At 36.4% G+C, this 26201-nt stretch overlaps 2 protein-coding genes across 14 annotated transcripts in view; one reads left to right on the forward strand and one right to left on the reverse strand.

Moving 5' to 3' along the window:
- The window catches only part of DENND4A (DENN domain containing 4A), a 144612-nt gene that overhangs the window by 80184 nt on the left and 38227 nt on the right, over positions 1–26201 (reverse strand). For 9 of the 13 annotated variants that reach the window (XM_032342915.1, XM_032342920.1, XM_032342914.1 and 6 more), the window contains exons 2-3: positions 11224–11307; positions 3900–4232 (exon numbers count right to left, since the gene is read on the reverse strand). In XM_032342915.1, coding sequence (XP_032198806.1) covers positions 3900–4210 — 311 coding nt within the window. In that variant the 5' untranslated portion in view covers positions 4211–4232; positions 11224–11307. Of the gene's footprint in view, positions 1–3899; positions 4233–7434; positions 7653–8312; positions 8435–8486; positions 8620–11223; positions 11308–26201 lie in introns of those variants that run through there. The other 4 variants (XM_032342910.1, XM_032342911.1, XM_032342912.1 and 1 more) reach the window with 4 other exon arrangements.
- Positions 21708–24338, forward strand: LOC116590720 (condensin complex subunit 2-like). Its single transcript, XM_032342923.1, has one exon. The coding sequence runs from the start codon at positions 21763–21765 to the stop codon at positions 23941–23943; it is 2181 nt and encodes a 726-aa protein (XP_032198814.1). The 5' UTR covers positions 21708–21762; the 3' UTR covers positions 23944–24338.

A 26201-nucleotide genomic window follows, 5' to 3' on the forward strand; every position in this document is an offset into this window, starting at 1 on the left:
CAACTTTAAATTATAATTCCTTCATGAATTAAGAGAATAAAAATTGATTTTTGATAAAACTTTTTGACACCAAACATTAGATGATAGAAATTTTAAAGTAGAAGAAATTTCAGGAACTTTTCCAATTCATTCTATCTCCCCTAAGGCATTAGTAAACATGACTGTACCCTTTCAGACTTAATATAATAGGAGATGGAAATTTTATGGTCCCTTCTGGGAACATAAGTAGGGATATTGATATCTTCATTATTTTTAACTCAAAAATTGCTCAAGTACATGCTCTTTTGCAACTGAGCAATGAAAACAAGAAGGCTAATTTATATTTCTTATAAACTATTTTGAAGACAGTATTAGAGCTACTTGTAGCTTTCCTTTAGTCTTTTTCTTTCAGTTTTTCAGTGGGAACTTATTTCACGATCTTTGAAATTTTGTTCCTCTTTTGTTCCATATATATGGATATACCTATATCATATATATATTTTTATTTATATATTCTCCTTTTGCATATATAATATATATTATATAATGTATATATGATGCCAATTTCTGCAAAGATTGGGTTCTTTTTATTTATTTATTTATATTTTTTTCTTAAAGATTTTATTTATTTATTTGACAGATCACAAGCAGGCAGAGAGGCAGGCAGAGAGAGAGAGGAGGAAGCAGGCTCCCCGCTGAGCAGAGAGCCCGATGTGGGGCTCAATCCCAGGACCCTGAGATCATGACCTGATCTGAAGGCAGAGGTTTTAACCCACTGAGCCACCCAGGTGCCCCTGGGGTTCTTTTTAAAAAGATGAATATATATTACATATATATGTAAGAGAAATAAATGAATGTAAGGATACATATATATAAAGGAGAGGTACATCAATGTAAAGATAAACACATATCCATATACATATTCATCTTTTAAAAAGATCCCTGATCTTTGCAAAGATTGACAAGCTGAGTACTCAAAATCTATAAAGAACTTATCAAACTCAACACCCAAAAAAATAAATAGTCCAGTCAAGAAATGGGCAGAAGACATGAAGAGACACTTTTGCAAAGAAGACATCCAGATGGTCAACAGACACATGAAATGATATTCAATATCACTCAGAATCAGGGTAATACAAATCAAAACTACAGTGAGATACCACCTCACACCAGTCAGAATGGCTAAAATAAATAAGTCAGGAAACAATAGATATTGGTGAGGTTATGAAGAAAGGGGAACCCTCTTACACTGCTTGTAGGAATGCAAGCTGGTACAGCCACTCTGGAAAATGGTACAGAGGTTCCTCAAAAAGTTAAAAATAGTACTACCCTATGACCCAGCAACTAGATACTAGGTATCTACCCAAAGGATACAAACATAGTGGTCCGAAGGGGCACCTGCACCCCCATGTTTATAGCAGCAATGTCCACAGTAGCCAAAATATGGAAAAAGCCCAGATGTACACTGACAGCTGAGTGGATAAAGAAGATGTGACACACACACACACAAACACATACACAAAGGAATATTACTTAGCCATTGAAAAAAAAGAAATCTTACCATTTGCAATGAGGTGGATAGAACTAGAGGGTATTATGCAAAGAGAAATAAGTAAATCAGAGAACAATTATCATATGATTTCACTCATATGTATAATTAAACAAAACAAAGCATCACAGGGGAAGGGAGGGAAAAATTTAAAAAGATGAAATCAGAGAGGGAGACAAACCATAAGACACTCTGAACTATAGCTATGAAACAAATTGAGAGTTGCTGGAGGAGAGATGGGTAGGAGAATGGGGTATGGGGTAACTGGGTGAGGAGGACGTTGGATTTAATGAGCACTGGGTGTGACCAACAACTGATGAATCAATAAACTCTACTTCTGAATCTAACAATATATGTTAATTAATTGAATTTAAATTACCAAAAAAATCTGATAGGCAATAAAAAAAATTGGATGAGCTGATCCTAAAATTCATACAGAAATTCAAGGACCAGACAGAATAGCCAATCTCAAAAAAGAACAAAGTTTGAAGACTTACACTTCCAATGTAAAAACTTACTACAGAGCTATAGCAATCAAAACGGTGTAGTACTGGCACAAAGATAAGACATGTAGACAAATAAAATAGAATTGAGAGTCCAGAAATAAAACCATACATTCATGGCCTATTAATTTTTGAAAATGGGAAAAGAATATTCTCAACAGTTGTTGCTAGAACAACTGGGTATCAACAAGCAAAATAGTGATGTTGGACCCCTTACTCAACCATATACAAAAATGAACTCAAAACAGATCAAAGACCTGAATATAAAGGCTGAATCTACAAAACTCCTAGACAAAAACTTAGGTGTAAATCCCCATGACCTTGGATTAGTAAAAACCTTCTTAGATATGATGCCAAAAAACAAGCAACAAAAGAAAAAATAGATCAGACTTCATCAAAATTAAAAACTTTTTAGCCTTGAAGGATGCCATAAAGCAAGCAAAAAGACAACCCACAGAATGGGGAAAAACATTTATAAATCATATATCTAAAAAGGGACTTGCATCTAGAATATGTAAAGAACTATTAAAGTTCAATAATAAAAAGACAAGCCAATTAAAAAATGGGTAAAGGATTCTGAATAGACATTTCTCAAAAGATTTTCATGTGGCCAACAAGTTCATGAAAAGATGTTCAACATCATTAACCATCAAGCAAATGCAAAAAGACCAAAATGAGATACGACTAGGGAAGCTATAATCAAAATGACAATACAAAATGTTGGCTAGGATATAGAGAAATTGGAACCTTCATACACTGCCAGCAGGAATGCAAAGTAGAGTGGCTACTTTGGGAGACAGTCTGGCAGTTCCTCAAAAGATTAAACACAGAGTTATCATAACACCCAGCAATTACACTCCTAAATATATATGGAAGAGAAATGAAAACATACACCAATACAAAAATTTATAAATGATTATTTCCAGCAGCATTATTTATAATGGCCAAAAGGTGGAAACAACCTCCATGTCCACCAAACTGATGAACAGATAAATAAATTGTGAAAATAAATAAATAAAGGTACATCCATTAAAATGGAATATTATTCAGCCATGTAAAAGAATAAAGTACTGACACATACTACAACATGAATAGACCTGGAAAACATAATGCTGAGTCAAAAAAGCCAGGCACAAAAAGTATTCTTTTTTTGCCCTAGAGTATGATTCTATTTATGTAAAATGTCCTGAATAGGCAAATTCATAGAGACAGAAAGAATAAGCACTGCTAGAGCTGAGGGGATTAGGAAGAACTGGACAACAATTAAAATGAGTATGAGGTTTCTTTCCAGCATAATAAAAATGTTCTAAAATTTATTGTGGTGATGGCTACACAACTCTACAGACACTAAAAACCACAGATTGTACACTTAAATAGGTAAACTACATGGTAGGCAAAACCTATCTCAATAAAGCTGATACAGAAAAAAGGAGCCCTAAGTTTAATATAGTATCCGAAGTAAAGCACTAATTTACCCAAAGATCCTTGTTTGATGTTTATAGCCTTAAGCATTTATCTACAATGATCATATGACTGATGCTCAAAAGTCATCCTTTTCTAGCACTTTTAAAATTATTAAAATTCTTGTGGTCAGGACAATACCCTAGTTTTCTGGTACTTTGCTGTAGAAGTTTTCAAAGTCTCTCCCTTTAACAAAAAGAAGCTCTGACAAGAAGAAAGTGCTGGAAACAAAGGGATAATCAAATGGTTATAAGGAACACAGAAAGAGAACCCAGGATTCTAAATATGTGTCTATTTTTCTAAAGCTGCCATGTATTTATTAATAAACAAATTGAACAGTGAACTTCAAAATCTACAAGGCACATTATTTTGATCAATAGCAACAATTAAAAGAAAAAACAACTTACCCTAGATCTGTAAGTGGAGGCTTATCTCTTCCTCTTCTGTAGCAAAGGTAAATCTGTGGCCCCACAAGACTTCCATTATTGAGATCAGCTGACAATCCAGTTGGGGTAACATCAATACAGATATAATCCCGTGGCACTTCCTCCCCAAGAGATTTAATAATCACTGAAACATCTGTGATAGGTTCTTTTGGTTTAGCTACTTTATGACAGGCATCATTGAACTGAATTTCTTCTTCAAGAGGCTTTGAAACGTCAGTTAATCCTGCTACAACAAAGTAGTCAGCAACACGAGGCCCCTTATCTTCAATCATCTTCCATTACAGAAGGTTACATCTAAAAGGAAAGTGAAAGACTTAGTAGTCTCCTCTAATAAGTCAAATAAATAGAAGTGCTTTGTGCATAAATAAGAATGAAAAACTATAGAAAGAATACTACTTCTCTGATAAACAGCACTATTATGCATTTCATTTCAATATGTAAAATGCATGTGTTTTAAAAAATGGGAATATATTTAGCATCATTTTCTGAATATGAAAGTAATGCATGAATTTCCATTTTTTACAACATGGAAGCCTGGATTACCTAAGTAGATGACAAAAACAACAAAACACGTCCTTGTAAATGCACAGACTAACCTGTAAAAATGAAATCCCCAGGGCCCCAAAACACCGAGGAACCGAAGACCAGAGTGCAGTATAAGCTGATAATGGGTTGGGGAAATTTGCTGATCTCTTTAGTACTCAAGGGGTTTGTGTTTTAAAAGGCATCACAGGGACAGGAGACAAGGCTTTGGAACCACATAAGATAGGGAATTAGAACTGAGACATCTGTATAAAACCAAAAGCCTCAAAGGCCTATATCCCTAGTTAAAGAGTGGATTTTAAAAATCCATCCACTGGTACAGGGAGATTATAGATTGCCTCAATCTGGTCCCAGCTTTGCGGGGAGTGGGGACTGGTAAAAAGTCTCCTCTGTGAATGTATAACAACAGGCCTACACAGACTTGGATATGATGTTTGACCATAAGCCATCTGCATAGTCCCAAGAAGCTCCAAACAGATATTAGCAGTAACTGTTCCCAGGCTAGTGATACCCTGGGGGAAGCAAATACAGAACAGTTCTAGAAGGGAATACCCTTAACCCAGGTTCTCCACAGATAAAGCCCAGCGAAAGATGACCTCATACTCCAAAACTACAAAAACATCCAAAGAAAAACCCACCATGAGTGAGTCTCAGCAGATACAACAAACAGAGGAACTTCAAATAACAAAAGTGGGGCAGAGATTAGAACAGTAATGCATGCTTATAATAAATTCAAAGAAAAAATACATAAAGTAGAATCCCATTATGTATTTGCAAACACTTTGATAGCAAAATTCCCTTCAGGTGTTATTTCAACTTTATTTGTTTAACGAGGAGAATACACCTTCTACAGTATGGTCATTCCTTATATAACAGTTACGGGAAAAAAGTTTAATTTCAAACAGATACTTTCCAACATGTGTCATACTAAATTTAGTTCCTATAAATGAAAAAAAGGACAAATAAACTACACACACACACACACACACACACACAATATGCCTCTTTTGTATATTTATAATAAAATATATAAAAATATGAAAGCATCAGCCGTCCTTTGATAAAGGTAACTTTAACTTTGCTTACTAGTCCAAGATTTTCCAAGTCTATTTGAACAATGAACCCTATTTTCCCACTTAAAAACTAGAAAAAAAACCTCTAAAAGATGCTTTAGAAAATGCTAGTTCAAAGTAAATGAACTTTGTAGACTATAAAGTAACTGAGGGCAAACAAATTTTTATGGAGTATACTTGTTTGTAATATAACTGTCACCATTTTCATCATAATCCCAAAACTTGTTGAAATTTCTTTATTGCTAACGTAATAAATTTTCTAACATAATGACGTTTCAGAATTCATGCCACATTTTGCAGAATCTGTATCCATTGCTTAAATATACTCTAAATATTCCCACTGTTTGCTTAGAAAACAAACCTAAAGAAGGGTCAAATGTTTCTACTTCTTTTATTTATATGTATATGACTCCAATTAGCAACTCCCTTACATATAAGATTTCTGCACAAAATAAAGGGATTAAACTTTTCAGAAATGGCCCCTAGCCTGACAGTAAAGAGAAAGTAATAAGCTGTCTCCTGGGAAGACTGTTAAACAGTCGTCACTCTCAGCTGACTACATGTAACAGGTGTTTCACAAAAAAACAAGTAGTTTTACCCTGATGATCATCTATCCATTTCTAAAATGTAGGAGGACGAAAGCACATTTTTTATTTAAAAATTTTTAAATTTTGTTTTGTTTTGTTTAAAAGTACCTTTTTTAAAAGTACTTTTGTATTTAACCTTTTTCTTCATTTCATTACATAGTCTTTGAAAATATATCTTAATGGCTCCATAGTATTTTATTTTATGGACATAACATTATTGATCTATTTCTTTATTGTTGAATGTACTTCTACTAACTTTGTTGATATTTTTTAATGCCAGGATGAATAATCTTGAACATAAACCTATGGCTACAAATCCTATTATTTCTTCAAAAAAAATTTATTAAAGTAGAATTGGCAGGTCATTAACCAAGCCTCCATATGTGTTTATTTGCTTTTATGTGTGCATGAATTTGAAGCTATAAGCTCTTGATTGATAAAAATCTTAAAAATATCTTGGTAATCGGGACGCCTGGGTGGCTCAGTTGGTTGGGCAGCTGCCTTCGGCTCAGGTCATGATCCCAGCGTCCTGGGATCGAGTCCCACATCGGGCTCCTTGCTCGGCAGGGAGTCTGCTTCTCCCTCTGCCTCTGCCTGCCATTCTGTCTGCCTGTGTTCACGCTCTCTCTCTCTCTGACAAATAAAAAAAAAAAAAAAAAAAAAAAAAATCTTGGTAAAACACTGTCATTATAATTAAGACATTTAAATATTCTCATTTTTCCTAGACTGTAACTTCATGTTATTTAAGTTTATTTATTTATTTATTTATTAAGTAGTAATTACTTAAATAATTACACCCAGCGTGGGCTTGAACTCACAACTCTCAGATCAAGAGTCGCATACTCTTCCAACTGAGCCAGCCAAGTGCCCCTCTAACTTCATGTTATTTAAACTATAGCATATTGTCACTATTGCATACTATGTAGTCTTACATATTGCTATGCAGAAAGAAGGGAGAGAATGAGAACAGTATTATCACGAAAACATATATATATATTTAATACATTCTTTTGAAAGCTACTACCTTAGCCATTGGAAATAAACAACTATTATACTAATAAGGAGATATTTGGGAGAAATTTGTATGTGAAATTCATTTTGTTACATCTTCCTGATTGACAAAGTTTAATAACTTGATCTCATTTACAACTGACTACGGTATATCACTATTAAAGGAGAAAAAATTACTGTTCTTCATCAATACATATAAGAAAATAATTTTAAAGTGGTGATAAAATCTTCTCACAGTTTATTGACAAGAAAATAAATTATATATCACTCCAGTTCTCTCACCTTGATGTTGTTTTCCATTTATTCATTTGAGGGCAGAAAGTGGTTAGGAAGGTAAACAAGATGTCTTAAGGCACTGCTGATCAAGTATGTAATGCCAAGAATACAGCTGGCAACGTTCCAGGTGACTTCTTATAAGATCTAAGTGCCCTTTAATCCATTCAGAAAATACTGAAAATGCACCTCTACTTTTTATTTTAATTCAACTGTTTTTAAAATAAGTTTGAGTTTTAGAAGAACATCTTTAGATATTAGATATTAAATATCATACTATCTAAATATTATGGTTACTAGATATTTAGATAATATTTACATACTAGAAGAATATCTTTAGGGGAAAGATATTGTTAAAATTTATAAGGCAAAGAAAATACTGAAAATCTTTTATATAGAAATGAACAACAGTATTTTCTAACAATTCCATTTAGCCAAGAGACTTACACTGGGGTATGAAAATTACAATCCTCGTGAAAAATACTACATATACATTAAGATAAAATGCCTTGCATTGGGAAGAACTACCAACAATTCCTTGGAAAGAGCATTTGAGGAAAGCATTCCTCGTCTCACACAAAACTTGGACTTTTAGTGTAGTACATGACAGCAAAAACCCCTAAACAATTAGGAGGTACATAGGTAAATTTCTTTTCTTTCTTTCTTTCTTTCTCTTTTTTTTTTTTGGATGTAAGTTTCTTTGAGTTCATTTAAACTGGGGGCTACACAAAACAAGCAATCGATCCAACAGTTCTGTAAATAATCACAGTAATATAAAACTCCAACACAAGTTTATACAAGCTAGTGTTAATGATAATACTACATCATTAACCACTGTTTTTTAATTCTTCTTTGTTCAACATGATGTAGATAACTTAAGGAGTTACCTTATAAAATATTGATAGGCATCTTCTTAAAATTTCAGATACCTGCTTAGCTAGTATTTCATTTCAAAGTACATCTATTTTTCTTTGAGAATAGAAAAACAAGAAGAATGAGCTCTGTAGTTCTAAAAGGTTTATGAGAACAAAATTAATAAATCGTTATAAGAAAGCTCTTACCCATTCACAAATTAATGGAGAATCCTTTGTTTTCCTCCCTTTCAATATCTACCCAATCAATTCAGATTCTTTCATATTGCTACTATCACTCCAGTAGGTCAAAGTCCTTAAGTATTTGCTATGTAGGCTAACTCTAAGGATAAGAAAAGAGTGGAAAGGTAACATTTTAAAGATATATGAAAAACAAAAAATCTGAGCATAGGGGTTTTGCAAAAATCTTTCAAACAGAGAATGACAAACAGTCAAAAACTTAAGACCTATATGTAAAAATCATCGATAACACAATGGACTTGTTCGAATATCCCTCACTCCAGTTCACTTAAATAAATAGGCTAGAAGAAATTTTCTTTCTTTCTTTAAGAGTGCCATATTACTTTATTTTTTTAAATTTTTAAATTATCTTTATTAACATATAACGCATTATATGCCCTGGGAGTATAGGTCTATGAATCATCAGGCTTACACATTTCACACCACTCACCATAGTACATACCCTCCCAATGTCCATAACCCAACCACCCTCTCCCTATCTCCCACCCCCCAGCAACCCTCAGTTTGTTTTGTGAGATTAAGAGTCTCGGGCGCCTGGGTGGCTCAGTGGGTTAAGCCACTGCCTTCGGCTCAGGTCATGATCTCAGGGTCCTGGGATCGAGTCCCGCATTGGGCTCTCTGCTCAGCAGGGAGCCTGCTTCCTCCTCTCTCTCTCTGCCTGCCTCTCTGCCTACTTGTGATCTCTCTCTGTCAAATAAATAAATAAAATCTTTAAAAAAAAAAAAAAAAAAGAGAGTCTCTTATGGTATGTCTCCCTCTCAATCCCATCTTGTTTCATTTTTTCCTTCCCTACCCCCCAAGCCCTTGCCCTGCCTTTCAAATTCCTCATATCAGAAATTTTTAAAAAAGTAATCCCACATTAAGAATGTAATCTAGCCATCCTTTCCTATATTACTAAAACTAAACCAGAGACTCTCATTTCCATCTTTTCTAAACTTCATCTCTAATTTTTCTTCTAACCAAGGTAACCCATCCTGCCCTACAAATTTAGTTTTGTTTTCTTCCTCTTTGACAAAACAGTATTTCCTTTTTCTGGTCAATACATATTCATCATATTTGTTTTAAAACTTGAGTTTATTTGGATTTTCATTTAAACTTTGTGAATTGTACAAAATAAAAGAAAGGAAAAGAAATTCAACTATTCTATTCCCAATAATAAATCGGCTTTCTATTTAACAATGTTTCCTAGTCTTCTTTGAGAGAAAAAAACATCCTACTAGTCCTCATGAACAATATAAGATAGAATATACATATTTTATATTTCTTTAGTAAGCATTTTCCCAAACTGCTATAATCTTCATAATTACACTAAGTGCCTACATAATATTCCATCAAATAGAACTATACACTATAACCACTACCCCATTTTTCCATTCCCAGCTAGTACCCTAAGTATGGTAGGTAGCTGCTTAAAATAATATTTGTTAAATGAATTAATAGTTCACTTTATAACCCTCAAGTGTAAGACCTTTCTTCTGTGATTCAGAATCAATTTTCTGAACCTCAATTACCTGTCTCAACTTAACTACCTGTCTGTAGTTATTGAATGTAGAGCAGCCAGAGATAACCTAGATGCTTTGAGTCTAGTAACCAATAACCAAAACCATCACAACCTTAGGCAAAATTAGAAATATATTGAGTGATTCATTCATTCAATGCATTTTTCATAAATACTTATTAAGATCTGACACTATTCTAGGAGTTGGTGTTAGACAATATTGATGAAAGCCATAGTCTCTGCCTTCAAAGAAGTTTCCTGTCCAGTTCTACTTTCCCACATCTTTGTCTATTCTTTTATTCCACCTCAAGCTCTCTCTTCTCCTATCTCCCTTCCAGGTTCCAACTACTGCCCTTCAGCCTGCCTAGTTTCCCTACCATTGTCCCCACAAAAGCCCCATGCATAGATGTGACCCCCACTTTATTGTCCCTTTCTCCCATCTCCTTGAAAACTGGCACTCCTTCAGGATCAGCACTGTATGGAAATATTGAAAGAAATCTTATTTGTATATCATACTTAAAAGTAGGGTGCGATCCTTTTAAAAAGGTTCAACCCAACCAAGGCAAACGTGACTTTTTTAAAAAACAAGCTTAATTAACCTAAATTAATGGACTATGTGAGGCAAATTTCATGAGCAGGAGTGGGGGGGGGGGCTGGGAAGGGTAGGAGCTTACTTGTCTCCTAGTCTCCTAGTCATCCTCTCCCAATATTTATTTCCAAGCAAAAATCAATACAAAAACTCAAAACTATGTAATTTGAGAGCTCCCTTTTAGATGATTACTAACCTTTGATTTATTATAAAAAGAAAAAAAGTAAAGCTGGGAATAACAGACATTTCCAGGGGAAAGGATTTTATTACTAATCCTAGTCTAATTCCTCATTATATAGCCAAAGAAACTAAAATTCAGAAGATGGCTCACTTAAGGATGTAGCTAGTTAGTGGCAGACAAGGTAAGTCCTTTAATCCAGTATTCTTTATACTTGAGGATGTTGCCTCTCCTCACAGTCAATTATAGTGACCCAGGGCACATCATAAGACATCTTTCAATAAGATATATTGTGTTACTTGTTAATCATTTTATGGTGAATATATGCCAAATTCTCTCCAGAGAATGGTAAAATAACTTTTCAGTATTTAATACAGAAAACAACTAATAGAAACAAATCAAAATGAAAAAAGCTACTTACACATCACTGAAGGTCTTTCTTTGAAAATGATGCCAGATCTCAGTTTGTGAATTCTGCAAGCCTCAGAGTTTGAGAAAAACTGTACTGGAAAGAATAAAAATTGAACTTAAATTAATTCCAATGAAATATTTCCCACTAAGATGCCTGTAGATACTTAAGTTCTGTTAACAATGACAATTTTCAAAGAAAATGATTGCATATATCTTTTCCACATGCTTAAGACCCAGTAAGTCATTTTCAAACACCAGCTCTTCCTTAAACACATTTCAGTTAAGAAGAGCTATACATTAAAGGGGAAAAAAAGCAAATAATGGGGAGAATGATGGAGAAAAAATAAAATAATAATTAATGACACAAAAGGATAAATGTGTACAGGAGAAAGGAGTATGAAAAAAATGCCTATTTCTGGGGCATGATGTATAGTATTTTCCCTTTATTACAGATTTTGTGTTTTTCTTTAATTTAAATTTTAGGTAGTTAACATACACTACAATATTGGTTTCCAGAGTAGAATTTAGTGATTCACCTCTTAAAATACCCAGTGCTCATCATAACAAGTGCCCTCCCTAATACCCATCACCCATCTAGCCCATCCCCACTCAAGTCCCTTCATCAAACCTCAGTTTGTTCTCTAGCATTAAGAGTCTTTTATGGCTTGTTTCCCTCTGTCTTTTCTTTTCCCCTTTACGTATGTTCATCTATCTTCTTTCTTAAATTCCACTTATACGTGAGATCATATGGTGCTTGTTCTTCTCTGACTTATATCATTTAGCATAATATACTCTAGCTCCATCCATTTCATTGGAAATGGCAAGATTTAATTCATTTTGATGGCTATCAAAATGGAGTAATATTCCATTGTATACATATACCACATCTTCTTTATTCATTTTCAGTTGATGGACATTTGGGCTCTTTCCACAATTTGCTTATTGTTGATAATGTTGCTATAAACATCACAGTGCAAGTATCCCTTTGCAACTGTAGTTTTATATTCTTTGGGTAAATACCTAGTAGTGCAATTACTAGAGCATAGGGTAGTTCTATTTTTAACATTTAGAGGAACCTCCATACTGTTTTCTAGAGTGGCTGTACCAGTTTGCATTCCCACCAATGGTGCAAGGAGGTTCTCCTTTCTCTGTATTCTTGATAACACTTGTTGTTTCTTGTGTTATTAATTTTAGCCATCCTGACAGGTGTCAAATGGTATCTTATTGTGGTTTTGATTTGTATTTCCCTGATGATGAGTGATATTGAGCATCTTTTTGTGTATCTGTTAGCGATCTGGATGTTTTCTTTGGAAAAGTGTCTACTGATGTCTTCTGCCCATTTCTTAATTGGATTATTTGTTTTGGGGGTGTTGAGTTTGAGAAGTTCTTTACAGATTTTGGATACTAAACCATTTATCAGATATGTCACTTGCAAATAATTTTTCTCATTCCATAGGCTGCCTTTTAGTTTTGTTGATTGTTTCCTTTGCCATGCAGAAGGTTTTTATCTTAAGTCCCAATAGTTCATTTTTGCTTTTGTTACCCTTGCCTGTGGTGATGTGTCTAGTAAGAAATTGCTATGGCTGAGGTCAAAGAGGTTTCTCCCTGTGTTTTCCACTGGGCTATTACAGATTTTAAAATACCATTTAAATAGCATCAGTTTTATCAACTCCTTGACAAGACACAGATGGGATATCAGGGAATGCAGGTCTTCTGACCAAGATAATAAGCAATGTGTATTATGGAATTCAATATGTCATCACCATATTTTCTTAAAATTGAGCATTTGAGTAGGTTGTAGTTATTAGTAATTTTAAACAACAAATGAAGAGACAATGCCACTGCTTAAGTCTTAGAGTATAGTCAATCCAACTGTATTGCATCAACTTATTTTATGTTATCTTTATAATGTTGAACACATACACACACACACACACACACACACACACACATCTGCATATGAGTTTCATTTAGGGTCAAAGCTTTTGCAGGAAAGCAAATTGAAACACAGTAGTCACAAGCACATCAAGAGGAAGAAACCACAGCTCTAACCAACATGGAGTATCTACTAATAAGAGGGAAGTAACAGCAAAAGACATTGGATTTACCTAAGCCAGTGATACTTGATACAGATGTTTGTGGGAAGTAGAAGAGAAAGGGGGAAAGGACCAAAAGTGTTTGAGTCAAAATTTGATAAAATGTCTTAGAATGGAATGAAGGATAAAAATAATGAATAAGAAATAACATAAGAACAACCTTATTGTATTTTGAACTGCAAAAAATGGTCAGGATAGATATATGTGTTTCAAAAACTAAGACATCACTCCACTTCAGACTCACTGAAAAACTTCAGTCAGTAAATATGGAGTGGCATATATATTTTTTGAATATTTCTAAAATCTTATTGCAAGAAGACAGGAAAGAGACAGTGGGACTTATGGGCTATCAAATGAACTACCATTTGCATTATAGGACTCTCAGAAGAAGAAAGAGAAAAAGAGGCAGAAATCTTGTTTAATAAATAATGGCAGAAAACTTCCCTAACTTGGAGCAGGAAAAAAAAACACTCAGATTCAGGAAACCTAACCAGTTCCAGATATGAGAAACCCAAAGAAACCCACATCAAAACACACTGTAATTAAAATGTCAAAAGTTAGGGCACCTGGGTGGCTCAGTTGGTTGAGTGACTGTCTTCAGCTCAGGTCATGATCCTGCAGTCCCAGGATCGAGTCCTGCATCGGGTTCCCTGCTCATATGGGGATCTGCTTCTCCCTTTGACCTTCCCCCTCTCATGCTCACTCTCTTTCATTTTCTCTCTCATATAAATAAATAAATGGACTTAAAAAAATAAAATGTCATGAGTTAAAGCTAAAGACAACATATTAAAAGCAAGAGGAAAACAACTTGTTATTTACAAAGGAATCCCCCATAATACTATCAGTGGATTTCCCAGAACCAACTTTTCAGGCCAGAAGGCAGTGGCATGATATTCGAAGTGCTGAAAGAAAAATACTTACAACCAGTATACTCTACCCAGAAAATTATCATTCAGAATTGAAGGACAGATAGTTTTCCAGATAAGAAAAAGCTAAAGGAGTTTATCACCACTAAACTGGCCTTATAAGAAAAGTTAAGGGAACTTCTTTCATTAGTAACAAAAGCACATGAAAGAAAAAGTCTCACTGGAAAATTAAATATAAAGCAAAGGTAGTAGATCATATACTTATAAAGCTAATATGAAGGTTAAAATACAAAAATAGTAAAAATAATTATGATTGAGATATTAATTAAAGGATACACAAAAATGTGATATTAAAACATAAAATGTGTAGAAGGAGAGTATAAATATTAAGCTTTAGAACAGGAACAAACTTAAGTTGTTATTGACTTAAAACAGACTGCTAGAGGTACAGGATGTTATATGTAAGCTTCATGGTAACCACAAAGCAAAAACCTATAGTAAATAACACAAAAAATAAGGAGAAAGGAATATAACCATTCCACTACAGCAAGTCCTCAAAGGCACCTGGGTAGCTCAGTCAGTTAAGCATCTGACTCTTGATTTTGGCTCAGGTCATGATCTCAGGATCATGAGCTCAACACTGCGTCAGGCTCCTAACTCAGTGGGGAGTCTGCCTGAGACTCTCTCCTCCCTCTGTCCCTTTCTCCCCCCCACCTCCCATCAGGCACTGTCTCTCTCTTTCTCTCTCTAAAATAAATAAATAAATCTTTTTAAAAAGTCATCAAACCACAAAGGAAGAGAGCAAAGAAGGAAAAGAGAGAAACTATAAAAGCAGAAGGTAAAACAAAATGTCAGTAAGCACATAACTATCAACAATTACTTTAAATGTAAATGGACTAAATTCCAACACAGAGTAGCTGAATGGATTAAACAAAGACACATCTATATGCTGCCCATAAGAACACACTTTAGATGTAAAAGGCACAAACAAACTGAAAGTGAGGGTATGGGAACTCCTAGTGGCTCACTCAGCTGAGTGTCTGATTCTTGGTTTCAGCTCAGGTCGTGAATTCAGGGTCCCTAGATCAAGCCCTGAGCATGGAGCCTGCCTGTTCCTCTCCCTCTGCATCTCCTTTCCCACTGCTACTCTATCTGGAATAAAGAAAATCTTTTTAAAAAAAGAAGGAGAGAGAAAGAAAAGAAAGTGAATGGATGGAAGAAGAAAGTGAAGAGACGGAAAAAAGATATTCCATGGAAATGGAAACCAAAAGAAAGCCAGAATAGCTATACTTATATTAGACAAAACAAACTTCAAAACAAAGGCAATAATGAGAGACAAAGAAGGGGGTTACATAATGATAAAGAGGATACGACATTTTTCAAAAGATTTTATTTATTTGAGAGAGAGAGAGAGTGAGTATGAGTGGGATGAGGGGTAAAGAACAAGTAGACTCCTTGCTCAGTGCAGAGCCCAGTGCACAGCATGATCCCCAGGACCTGAGCCAAAATCAAGAGTCAGATGCTTAACCAACTGAGCCACCAAGGTGCCCCCAAGGATGTAACATTTGTAAATATCTATTCACCCAACACAGAAGCACCTAAATTATTTAATAGAAGCACCTACTGTTTAATAATATTAAGGGAAAATTTAACAGATCTAAAAAGAAAAACAGAGCAATATAATGATAGTAGGGAACCCTAATACCTCACCCAGACAAAAAATCAACAGGAAAAATCAGACTTACATGACACATTAGATCAGAGGGACTTAACATATATTTACAGAATTTCCATCCAAAAGCAACAAGAATACACACTCTTCTCTTTTTCTTAAATAAAGATTTTATTATTTTTTAAAATTTGACACAGAGAGAGAGCGAGAGAGCACAAGCAGGGTGAAGGGCAGAGAAAGGGAGAAGCATGTTTCCCACTGAGCAGGGAGCCAGACATGGGGCTCAGTCCTGAGACCCTTGGATCTTGAACTGAGCTAAAGGCAGATGCTTAACTGACTGAGCCACCCAGGTGCCCCAGAATAAGTTCAACTCTCAAGTTCAAGTTCAATTCTCAATTTCACATCCAACATTTTCCAAGACAGATCATAGGCTAGGCCACAAAATAAGTAGTAATATATTTAAGAGGATTAAAATCATATCAAATATCTTTTCCAATGGTATGAAACCAGAAATTAATTAGGAAAACTAGAAAATTCTGTTTTGTTTAGTATTTTATATGCTACATATAAGTGAAATCATATTTGTTTTTCTCTGACTTCTTTAACTTAGATGCCCTCAAGGTCCATCTGTGTTGTCACAAATGGGAAGATTTTATTCTTTTTATGGGTGAGTTCCATTGTATATATGTATACACACATACCCCCCCCAACATCTTCTTTATCCATTCATCTATTTAGGGATAGTTAGGATGCTTCTATATCTTGACTACTGTAAACAATGCTGTAATGAACACGTGGGTAGGTGCATATATCTTTTTGAATTGGTGGTTTTATTTTCTGTGGATAAACACTCAGAAGTGGAACTGCTAGAATGTATGGTAGTTCCATTTTTAATTTTGGGGGGAACCTCCACATTGTTTCCCACAGTGGCTGTGCCAATTTACTTTCCTACCAGCAGTGCATGAGGGTTCCCTTTTCTCCACATCATTGCCAACAGATATTATTTATTGTCATTTGATAACAGCACTTCTAACAGGTGTGAGGCAATCTCATTGTGTTTTTTATTTGCACTTCCCTAATGATTTCGTGATGTTGAGCATCTCCTCATGTACCTGTTGGCCATCTGTGTGTCTTCTTTGGAAAGAAATGTCTATTTAAATCCTCAGCCCACTGGCGATTCACAGACCTGTACCCCTGGGGATAAAAATATATGTTTATAAAAAAAAATTTAAAAAAAATAATAATAATTGCAAAAAAAATCCTCAGCCCATTTTTTTAATTGGATCACTTGGGTTTTTGTTATTGAGTTATACAAATCCTTTATGTATTTTGGGTATTAACCCCTTGTCAGATATATAATTCACAAATATTTTCTCCTATTCAGTAGGTTGCCTTTTCATTTTGTTAATGGTTTCCTTTGATCTGCATATCTTTTTAGTTTGATGTAGTCCCAACTTATTTGTTTTTGCTGTTGTTACCTTCAATTCTGGTGTCAAATTCCAAAAAATCATCACCAAGACCAATGTCTAGGAGGTTACTAAGTTTTCTTCCAGAAGTTTTATGGTTTCACGTCTTACACATGAGTCTTTAATCTATTTTGGGTTAATTTTTGTGTGTGGTGAAAGACAGTGATCCAGTTTCATTCTTCTACATGTGGCTGTCCAACTTGCCCATCACTGTTTATTGAAGAGACTCTCCATTCCCACTGTATATTCTTATCTCCCTTGCCATTGATTAATTAGCTATGTAAACGTAGGTTTATTTCTGGGCTCTCTATTCTGTTCCATTGATCTATGGGTCTGTTTTTATGGCAGTATCATACTATTTTGATTACTCTAGCTTTGTAATATAGTTTGAAATCAGGAAGTGTGATTCCTCCAGCTTTGTCCTTCTTTCTCAAGATTGCTTTGGCTACTCATAGTCTTTTATGGTTCCACATAAATTTTAGGATTGTTCTATTTCTATGAAAAATGCCACTGGAACTTTGATAGAGATTGTATGGAATCTGAGATTGGTTTGGGTACTATGGACATTTTAACATTAAATTTTTCAATCCATGGAATATATTTCCATTTATTTGTGTCTTCTTTCATCAATTTCATTCACCAATGTCTTAACAGTTTTTAGGGTACAGGTCTTTCACCTCCTTGGTTAAATTTATTCCTAGGTATTTTATTATTTTCAATGTAATTGTAAACTGATTTTCTTAATTTCTCTGGTAGTTTGTTATTAGTGTATGGAAATACAACAGATTTGGGTTTTTTTTTTTAAGATTTTATTTATTTATTTGTCAGAGAGAGAGCGAGAGCGAGCACAGGCAGACAGAGTGGAAGGCAGAGTCAAGAGGGAGAAGCAGGCTCCCTGCGGAGCAAGGAGCCTGATGCGGGACTCGATCCCAGGACGCTGGGAACATGACCTGAGCCGAAGGCAGCTGCTTAACCAACTGAGCCACCCAGGCGTCCCTACAACAGATTTGTTATACTGATTTTGTATCCAGCAGTTTTACAGAATTCATGCCCAGTATGGTATGTCAATGTACTTCCTGTAGCTACATTCCATGTTACATTATCTTTCAGCAGACTCCCATAAATTGCTATTATTTTTAGTCAAACCTTTTAGTTTCAGATAATAATATATTCTCATTCAGTTCAAAGACATAATAAAGATCTGGCACACCTACCTAGTTTCTCCCAATGACAACATCTTACAAAACTGTAATACAATATCACAGTTGGAATACTGCATTGATGAATTTACCTATCTTGTTTTGATTTCCTCAATTTGACTTGTATTCATGTATGCATGTGCATGTGTGCATGTGGGTATATTTAGTTCTATGCACTTTTATCACACGTGTAGCTTCATGTATTCATCACCAAGGTCAAGATACAGAACAATTTTATCACAAGGATTCTTCAGTTGACCTTTTATAAATATGCCCAGTTCCTTCCTGCTCCCTCAGCCACTGCCCCTAAATCCCTACGGAGTGGTTATGTTTTTATCAGAGAATGCATACAGACTGAGAAAGGAAAAAAGTGTCTCCAAAAGCAATACCCCCATACAAAGTAGGTGCAGAAACAAACCAAAGAAAAAAGTGTAAATATATATGGTGTGAAAAGACTTGCCGGTCACATTTACTTAGCCATCTGGAAAATTATATTTGAACATAATTATACAAACATATAAATGCACAGACATATGAACACACAAAAAAAGTATAAGAAGGACAGAGTGGTCATCTACTAAAGTACAACAAAGACTTAACTCTTTAGTTCTAAATTTTTCTATCATGAATAAATTCTAGACTAGAATCAAGTGAATAGTGTAAAACAGTGTTACACAACAACTACAACAGGAATTCCTAGATGTTTAAGAACATAAAAAGGAATCATTTACTGTGTTCAGGGGCAACCCTGCCTCTTATTTCAGAAATTCGGTTGGAACTAAAATAGCTGTATTCCCTTGGGAATATGGATCTAGTCTGGGAAGAACAGGAACAGACTGGAAATTATTGAGTGTTAACATACAGATACCTCTTTTTTCTCCAGACAGACTATAAACAATTCAAAGGCAGGAACCCTGTCCTTTATTTCTTTTTACTCCCTCATATAAATTATAGCAGTATGATAGGTTTATAAATACTTATTATTAGATGTGTATATGTATACACACACACACACACACACACACACCCTACATCTTATAATAATTATTATGAGATGAGTAAGGTCAGCACAGAAGGGGAAAAAGAGGGAAAGTTAAGACACCACAGAATCACAGGATTTTGGAGCCAGGAACGGCCATTGGAGATTTAGTTTCAATTCTTCTCTTTATAATTGAAGAAACTGAAACATAAAATTTAAACAGCTTGCCCAAGACCAAATACATCAGTTTATGACTCACCTCTCATGGCTTTTAATTTGGAGTTCTGCTACACCATAGTTCAAGAATGGAAGAGAAGAAAGCAATTCCCTGGGGAGACCTACTAGTGAACACGGGCTTTGACGGACAAAAAAGTTAATAGTTATGTGGGATAGATTAAACTGATTGATGAGTATGAGGCAATTAGCAGGTAAGAAAAAGAATAGATGACCGAAAATAAGAGAAAAGGAAGAAAGATGAACAGAGAAACGGCAAGAAAAGGAGTAAAAACGATGAGGGGGAAAAAGGCATAAAAGGAATTAAAGTTTAAAAGTGCAGAAATGGAGGGAGAAAAGTAGGAAATGGTTAAAAGGGATAAGGAAGGAAGCTTGGCTGGCTCAGTCGGTGGAGCACAACATTTGGTTTCGCGGTTGTGAGTTCAAGTCCCACAATGGGTGCAGAGATTACTTAAAAATAAAACCTTAAAAAAGAAGGCGGTGGCAGGGGGTGGGTGAGGAAATGGTATCTGGAGAATTTTTAATGCTATTTACGTTCTTTAAACATAAGGAACCTATGAGATTTGCCACTCTTACAGTGAAATTAGATTCCATACAAATTAATGATAACAACAAGTATCAACTACCAATCCTGTAATGAAAATCTTTTCATATTCAGCCCTGCATATGAAATGCAAATATATGGCACATACCAGCCTAGAATGAAAGGGAAGTCTGGTTTTAAATTTTGTCTCTTGCACCATCTCTTTTTACTTAATTTCCCATATGCATACCACTCCCACATCTCAAAGTTCTTACTTCCTCTTTAAATCATCATAAGCATTTGTTAGCTAGTATCTGAAATGAATTGTTGCTTCCACTGGAATCTTCCCAAAAGTTTCTCTCAAGCATACAATATCTGGTTTTTCTTCTCTATTTCTTAGGCATATGTAAGCTATTTGAAATAGTACTCACACTGATTAAATAAAAACTTAAAAAAAGAAATAGTACTCACTGGGGTGATTAAAAATACATCTACATGAAATAAGCAATCTAAAATTCAGCTATATAATATATTAAAACATGAGATACCCTGATTTAAATATCACTGTTCTTGAAAAGTAGGCAGACAAGATTTATAATTCTGTCATTTGATTAATGTAGAACATTTTGATTTTTTAAAAGATTTATTTATTTGAGAAAGCGAGAGAGAGAGAGTGTGTGTGCACTAGCAGGGGGAGAGGCAGAAAGAGAAGGGAGAGAGAGAATTTTCAAGCAGACTTCCCGGTGAGCATTGAGCCTAACTTAGGACTTGATTCCAGAACCCTGTGATAAACTGACTGGGCCACCCAAGCACCCCAAACACTCTTATTTCATCTTACCACCTATTTAAATACACTTTAAAAGCCTTTTTAAAAATCCTTTTTCACTTTTCCCTACAAATTATAATAAGTAATACATTTATTTGATAAGAAGCACCTGAAAAGAACTTTTGAGAATACCTGAAAACTTTGAGAATTCTGTTGTTCTTCCAGTTAATAATGATGAATATAATTTTTTTAAAGATTTTATTTATTTATCTGACAGAGAGAGAGATCACAAGTAGGCAGAGAGGCAGACAGAGAGAGAGGGGGAGGAAGCAGGCTTCCTGTTGAGCAGAGAGCCTGATGCGGGGCTCAATCCCAGGACTCTGAGATCATGACCTGAGCCAAAGGCAGAGGTTTAACCTGCTGAGCCATGCAGGTGCCCCATGACTAATATAAATTTTTAATCTGTAGGACTTACAGGATCAGTGACTATAAACAAACAATTCATATATCAGGAAACCCAAATACTAAAATGCTTAAGAATTGCTGGTCTTGCAAATAATTAAGGAAATTAAACTTTGAGGTACTCTATTATATCCAATAAATTAACAAACATGAATTAAGAACAGTAAGTTCAATGCTGATAGAGCTGTAAGGAAAATAAACACAATTAAAAATTATTAATGGCAGGTTACGGCACTAGGGCTTCTCGGCGCGCGATTTAAAACCAGCTCCAGAGAAAGCGAACAAAATGGGACCTCCCTGCCCAGAAATCCGTGGGCACCCCCACAGTGCCGCCTCACCTTCAGAACGGGCGTTCTCCACGTCCCTGCCCCGGAAGGCCCCTCTCAATACTCCTGGCACTCCAGTCCTCGAAGACTTTCCTCAGAATGACGACGAGAAGGAGCGGCTGCAGCGGCGGCGCTCGCGAGTGCTGGACCTGCAGTTCAGCTCGGACTCGCCTCGCCTGCTGGCCTCCCCATCCAGCAGGAATACTGACACTTCAGCCACAACCCCTAAGTTTACAAACACGCAGATTACAGAACATTACTCCACCTGTATCAAACTGTCCACTGAAAATAAAATCACGACCAAGAACGCTTTTGGCTTGCACTTGATTGATTTTATGTCAGAGATTCTTAAACAGAAAGACACCGAACCGACCAACTTTAAAGTGGCTGCTGGCACTCTGGATGCCAGCACAAAGATCTATGCAGTGCGTGTGGACGCGGTCCATGCTGATGTCTACAGAGTCCTTGGGGGGCTGGGCAAAGACACACCCTCCCCAGAAGAAGCAGAGAGCCATGATGCAGGTGGAAGCGCTACTGAAACAGGAACAACCAAAAAGGCTCAAAAGCCCAAAAAGAAGCACTCCTATAAAACCATCGAGCAGAATGTGAACAACCTCAATGTCTCTGAAGCAGATCGGAAGTGCGAGATCGACCCCATGTTTCAGAAGACGGTGGCCTCGTTCGATGAGTGCAGCACAGCTGGGGTGTTTCTGTCTACCCTCCACTGCCATGACTACAGAAGTGAGCTGCTGTTCCCTTCCGATGTGCAGACTCTGTCCACCGAGGAACCCCTGGAGCTGCCGGATTTAGGTTGGGTGGAAGCGACAGATTTAAAAGCGCCCATGCAGCAGTGTGCAGAGGATGGCCAGATCTGCCCTTCCCTGGCCGGGTTCCAGTTCACGAAATGGGACAGTGAGACACATAATGAGTCTGTCTCTGCTCTGGTAGACAAGTTCAAGAAAAACGAGCAGGTGTTTGACATCAATGCCGAGGTAGAGGAGAGTGACTGCGAGGACTTCCCTGACGGGCCCATGGACGACGACTTTGATGCGAACGATGAACCTGAGCACAGTGCTGCCGGCGACCGCACCAAGTTCAGGAGCTGGAAGGAGCCCTGCCGCACTCCGAGCTGCCCGAGAGAAATGATTCCCCTTGGGGATGGAGACATTAGGACTATGTGCCCTCTTCTATCCACGAAACCTGGAGAATATTCCTATTTTAGTCCCCGTACCATGTCAATGTGGGCTGGCCCAGATCACTGGCGCTTTAGACCCCAACTCAAACATGATGCTTCCTCCAAATCAGAGAACAAAAAGAAGAGTACAAAGAAGGATTTTGAAATTGACTTTGACGATGATATTGACTTTGATGTATATTTTAAAAAAACAAAGGCTTCTACTATTCTGGCCAAGTCCACTTTGGAGAACCAGAATTGGAAAGCCACCACTCTTCCCCCAGATTTCTTCTACGAGACAGATCATCTTGTCCGGCTGCATCTCAAACCAGGCACCAGGTTACTTAAGACTGCCCAAGGCCAGAGAGCAGGAACCGAGCATTATGAAGAAATTGGAGACTATGATTACAATAACCCTAATGACACCTCCAACTTTTGCCCTGGATTACAGGCTGCTGACAGTGACTATGAAGAGTCGGATGACTTATTTGTGGGACCAAGTGGGACCTTTGACCTTACATCCTGCCATCCACCCAAGACAGCACAAGAGAATGGTGATGTGCCTGAAGTCCAAGGATTAGACATCATCACTTATGGGGAGTCAAATCTGGTAGCTGAACCTCAGAAGGTAAATAAAATTGAAATTCATTATGCCAAGACTGCCAAGAGAATGGACATGAAGAAGTTGAAGCAGAGCATGTGGAGTTTGCTGACAAAGTTCTCCAAGCAAGCAGACACAGAGACAAACCACAGTGAAACTGGAAAAGAGGACCCGGTGAAGGTGGCTGATGAGAAGATGCTCAGCGGGCTCACAAGGGACCTGCAGAAGAGCCTTCCTCCTCTCATGGCTCAGAACCTCTCTATACCCCTGGCCTTTGCCTGTCTCCTACACTTAGCCAATGAAAAGAATCTAAAGCTGGAAGGAACCGAGGACCTTTCCGACATTCTGGTGAGGCAAGGGGATTAAGTTTGCCTGAGAAAAGCTGGCAGAGCAGGGTTCATTGCTCCTTCAGTGACCAGGACGTCTGTGGCCTGGGTGCTGCCTAGCCCACTACCAAAGAGTGGCGGTTTTGTCTGTTGCTCTTCCCTTCTCTCCCTCAGTCGGGGAACCAACACCCCGAAGCTCTGTCTTTGATTAAAGTTTTCCCCCCTGTGGTGACCACCTAGCAGGGAGGAGCTGGTGAAGATACTGTTCTTAATTGGGAAAACCTATATCCATACTTTGTATCCATGTCTAGTTTTTGTCTCCTAAGTTGATCTTTGTTATTTTCTACACTTTCATAGACAATAATTTCCCAGCAGGTCCTGGCTGTCTTTAAACAGCTGTCTAACCCTTGTACATAATACACATCATATGTGCACTTACAAATGTATATATATTGTGTAGCCTTAAAATAAAATCATTCTAAACAATAAAAAAAAATTATCAATGGCATTGTGAATTAGAATACTTGTTCTGAAAAGTAATCCAGCAAGTACTTAAATTGTACACTTATCAACTAATTCAATTCTGATGAAATCATCTCAAGAAAATATAAAAAAATTAATCTGTTGGTCTAGATTTACAATTGTATGTCTTTAAAGACTTATAGAATTTCTTAAATTTTTATTATTTATTTATTTAGAGAGCAAGGAGGGGAGAAAGAAAAATCTCAAGACAACTCTGTGCCAAGTGCAGAGCCCAATGCAGGGCTCAATATCATGATCCCAAGACCTGAGCTGAAATCGAAGTCAGATGCTTACCTGACTGAACCACTCAGGTGCCCCAAAACTCATAAAATTTTTTTAAAAGACCTTAAAAGTATTTTGGTTCAATCTCAACATTTTGTTGATGAGGAAATTAAAATGTAGAAAGGCAAATCTGATTTGCCCAAAACAGCACAGTTCATCAGTAGCAGAGTAGGGCCTGAAATTCCTTACCCCATATCTCTTACTACAACAGATGACAATGTGGGGATTAGGAGTATCAGCCATTGGTGCAGTAAAAAATATGCATATAACTTTTGACCCGGCTTGCCTACTGTTGACCAGAAGTCTTACAGATAACAGTTGATTAACACATACTTTGTATGTTACATGTATTGCATACTGTACTCTTACAATAAGGTAAGCTAAAGAAAAGAAAATGTTATTAAGAATATCATAAGGGAAAATACATTTACACTACTGTACTTTTAAAAACCTACATATAGGTAGACCTACACAGTTCAAACGTGGTGTTATCCAAGGGTCAACTGTATATATACTACATAAACTATTCCACAGAAGCCTGAAACAATGACCCATAATTGACAAGCGTAAGCAAATCAGCTTGATTAGATGATGTATTGTTCTTTCTAAACATTCCAATGGCCAGAACCAGTCCTAGACAAAGTATATCTTCTATTCTTTAAAATCCCTTAACAAATTTTCAGCAATTAAACCTACCTCCAGGATCTCCCCTTTCTTCATATTCTCAAGAAAAGGTGTTAGTCCCATTAACCACTGCTCACTTTCAAATTCATATCAACAGCCATGACTGGTCATTGAGACCCAAAATTCCTACTTGATAACTCTACCTGTATATCTAATAGCCAAAACCAAACTACTTCTTTGGTAAAGCTGCACTAACTTTATAAACACCCTTCTCTCTTACATGCATACACTTACACTCTACAAATTCACCAGGAAGGGTATAAATTTGAACATGGGATTTTTACCTATACATATTATCAGTCAAAGGAGTTGATATTCTCAAGCGAATATGAGCTCCAGGAAAAAAACAAAAACAAAAACGAAAAACATTACAGGAGGGGCGCCTGGGTGGCTCTGTGGATTAAGTCTCTCTCTTGGGCTCAGGTCATGGTCTCAGGGTCCTGGGATCAAATCCCCACATCGGGCTCTCTGCTCAGCAGGGAGCATGCTTCCCCCTCTCCTTCTGCCTGCCTCTCTGCCTACTTGGGATCTCTGTCTGTCAAATAAATAAATAAAATCTTCAAAACAAAACACAACAAATATTGTAGGAGTACAAGGGAGGGGTGGAGGGAAAAAGGCCAAAACCAGAACAACCTATCCCAGAGGAAACAGAATTTATAGTCCAGACCAAACACATTTCTTAGATAAGCATAACAAACATCCTCAGGAAACTAAAGTAGGACATTAGGAAAATAATAAGGAATAATAAAGAACCAACTAGAGATACTGGGTATTTTAAAAAATGCAACAACTGAAAAATTTAAAGACAGG

This window comes from Mustela erminea, chromosome 5 (assembly GCF_009829155.1).
Source record: "Mustela erminea isolate mMusErm1 chromosome 5, mMusErm1.Pri, whole genome shotgun sequence".
In the NCBI taxonomy this organism is placed as follows: Eukaryota; Metazoa; Chordata; class Mammalia; order Carnivora; family Mustelidae; genus Mustela; species Mustela erminea.